The sequence below is a fragment of the Pteropus alecto genome, unplaced genomic scaffold, assembly GCF_000325575.1.
Source record: "Pteropus alecto unplaced genomic scaffold, ASM32557v1 scaffold39, whole genome shotgun sequence".
NCBI classification, from domain to species: Eukaryota; Metazoa; Chordata; class Mammalia; order Chiroptera; family Pteropodidae; genus Pteropus; species Pteropus alecto.
In genome coordinates, this window is record NW_006443568.1 from 13,344,901 (window position 1) to 13,346,960 (window position 2,060).

Below are 2,060 nucleotides of genomic sequence, written 5' to 3' on the forward strand. Positions count from 1 at the left end.
GTCTTGGTTGTGGGGCACCTAGTGGGGAACCACACACAGTCTGCCTGCAGAGAGATGCAGTGGGTGAGCAATCCCATAGAGGTGCCAGGCGCCAGGGCACAGGCTTGCAGTAGCTGCCTGGTGCAGAGCTGTTACCTGGCTTGATCTGTGGTTTGGGTTGGTGGGACCATCCCAGTTTTCTCCAGAGGCAGAGCAGTTAAGTCCTAATAGTCCTCCACTGGGTAGAGAGGCCAGGCATAGGGCCTGGGAATTTTTCTTACTGTATATGGCAGCGGATTCCGTTCCCACCTTGGGCTCGGCCTCAGTTCTCCAGGGTCACTATTCCTCCCCTGCAAGAATGCCTACCCGGGTTGGTCTCGTCCCAGGGAGGAAGGCTAGATTGGCCAAGGGTGGGGCCGCTGCCTCTACCTGGCCAGGGTCCAAGGCCACCCTTCTGGATTTCTGGAAACTTCTCCCCGCTTCCCTTCTCTTTTGGGAGGGAGGGGGTGGTCTATCAAAGAGACTTGGTGTAAAGCATAGGGGGCAATTCCACAACGGAGGGCATCCAGAAACTCCAGATGGGGGGAGGTGAACACTGAATACTGTTGCTCCCTCCCCCACACTCGTCCCCCAATAATCAAGGGTATATCAGGCGTCACCCTGAGCCAGGATGAGGCGCAGAGTGGACAACAACGCAGACCACGAGGGAGGCAAAGGCTGGGGGACCCGGGGAGGCCAAGCGGGCAGGGCCGGGGTTGGAGGCTGTAAATCAGGCCGGCCGGGTCCGGGGCCGCAAGTCCTGCCGGGTCCGCTCTCAGCGCGCCTGCCCCGCCCGCTCCCTAGGGCCGCCCTTCCCGCGGCGGGTCTGCGTGGACGGCGGTGGCGCCGAGGCGCCCCGCAGGCTGCATGTCCTCAGCTCCCGTGTCAGGCTGAGCACCTCGGGCCGCTCGCGTTGGGGGGCTCCTTCGTGGCTCTCCTCGGTGTCCTGGTCTTCCTCCTCGTCCTCCTCCTGGATGCTGCTGAGGCGCGGCACCCCACGGCCGCGCTCAGCGGGCGGTGGCCGATAGGCGCACTTGGCGTTGAGCAGCCGGCGCAGCGGGGCGCGGGGCACGGAGGCGGCTGCGCCCCCAGCGCGGAGGTGCTGCTGGCGCACGTGGCGCGCGTCGCTCTGGCGCTGCAGACGCTTGAAGTCGCTGAAGGCCGCCAGCGCGGTCTGGCGGAGCAGGCGGGCCAGGGAGCGCGCCTTGTGCGCCCGCGCCAGCAGCACGGCGTGGCAGCGCAACACCACGGCCTTGTGGCGCGCCTGGTGGCGGTAGACCCAGGCGAAGACGCGAGGATGGCGCCCGTCCGCCGTGCAGTAGGTGATGCGCGGCAGCAGGTAGGCGTGCGTCGGCCTGCGGCCCCCGGGCAGCCCCGCGGCGCCGCGCTCGCACGGCTGCATGCGGATGCCGTGCGGCCCCAGCGTCAGCTTCATCTTGGTGCCTCCGCCCGGCCCGCAGCGCGCCCAGATCTTGCCCACGGCGTCGTCGGTGCAGCCGTCGCCCTTGGCGTGCAGGGTGACGGCGTTGCCCAGGTACCACACGGTGTAGGTCGGGTCCTCCTTGTTGAGCTCCACTTTCTGGCGCCGGCTGCGGAACACGCGGCCCAGACGCTCCAGCGGCCAGTCGGGCAGCAGGTCTGGGCAGGAGCGCAGGAAGCTGGAGAGCAGCGACGTGTAGGCGAGCCCGGGACTCAGACTCTTCGCCTTGCACTTGGCCTCATCCTCCACCAGCACGAATTTGTTGCGTCTCCAGGGTAGCATCGCGGCGGCGGCGGCCGAAGGGGCTCGGGGCGCCGGGAGCTCACCGGCGTCTTGCCCGGCGGCCGGGGGAGGGGAGGGCCTGCAGGAGTCCGCCGCCTCGGGGTCGCGAGAAACTGGGCGGCGCCAGAGACAGTTGGTGCCCGGAGATGCCCAGTGCCAGACAGGGCTAGCTTCGCAGATGCCCGGTGCCCAGCCGGGCTGGAGGCCGAGATGCCGGGGCGGCGGCCGAGCGTCCGGGAACAGCTTCCCCCGGGAGTCTCTCCAGCTGTCCGGGAAGCAG

The 2,060-nt window shown here is 68.1% G+C and overlaps 1 protein-coding gene across 1 annotated transcript; it reads right to left on the minus strand.

Moving 5' to 3' along the window:
* Nucleotides 1–793: 793 nt before the first annotated feature.
* On the minus strand, nt 794–1,780 carry FAM43B (family with sequence similarity 43 member B). Its single transcript, XM_006924486.1, has one exon. The coding sequence runs from the start codon at nt 1,778–1,780 to the stop codon at nt 794–796; it is 987 nt and encodes a 328-aa protein (XP_006924548.1).
* Between the last annotated feature and the right edge of the window lie 280 nt (nt 1,781–2,060).

Bases quoted from the DNA above. Each gene is read 5' to 3' on its own strand.
- FAM43B (XM_006924486.1), bottom strand. From the start codon at position 1,780: ATGCTACCCTGGAGACGCAACAAATTCGTGCTGGTGGAGGATGAGGCC.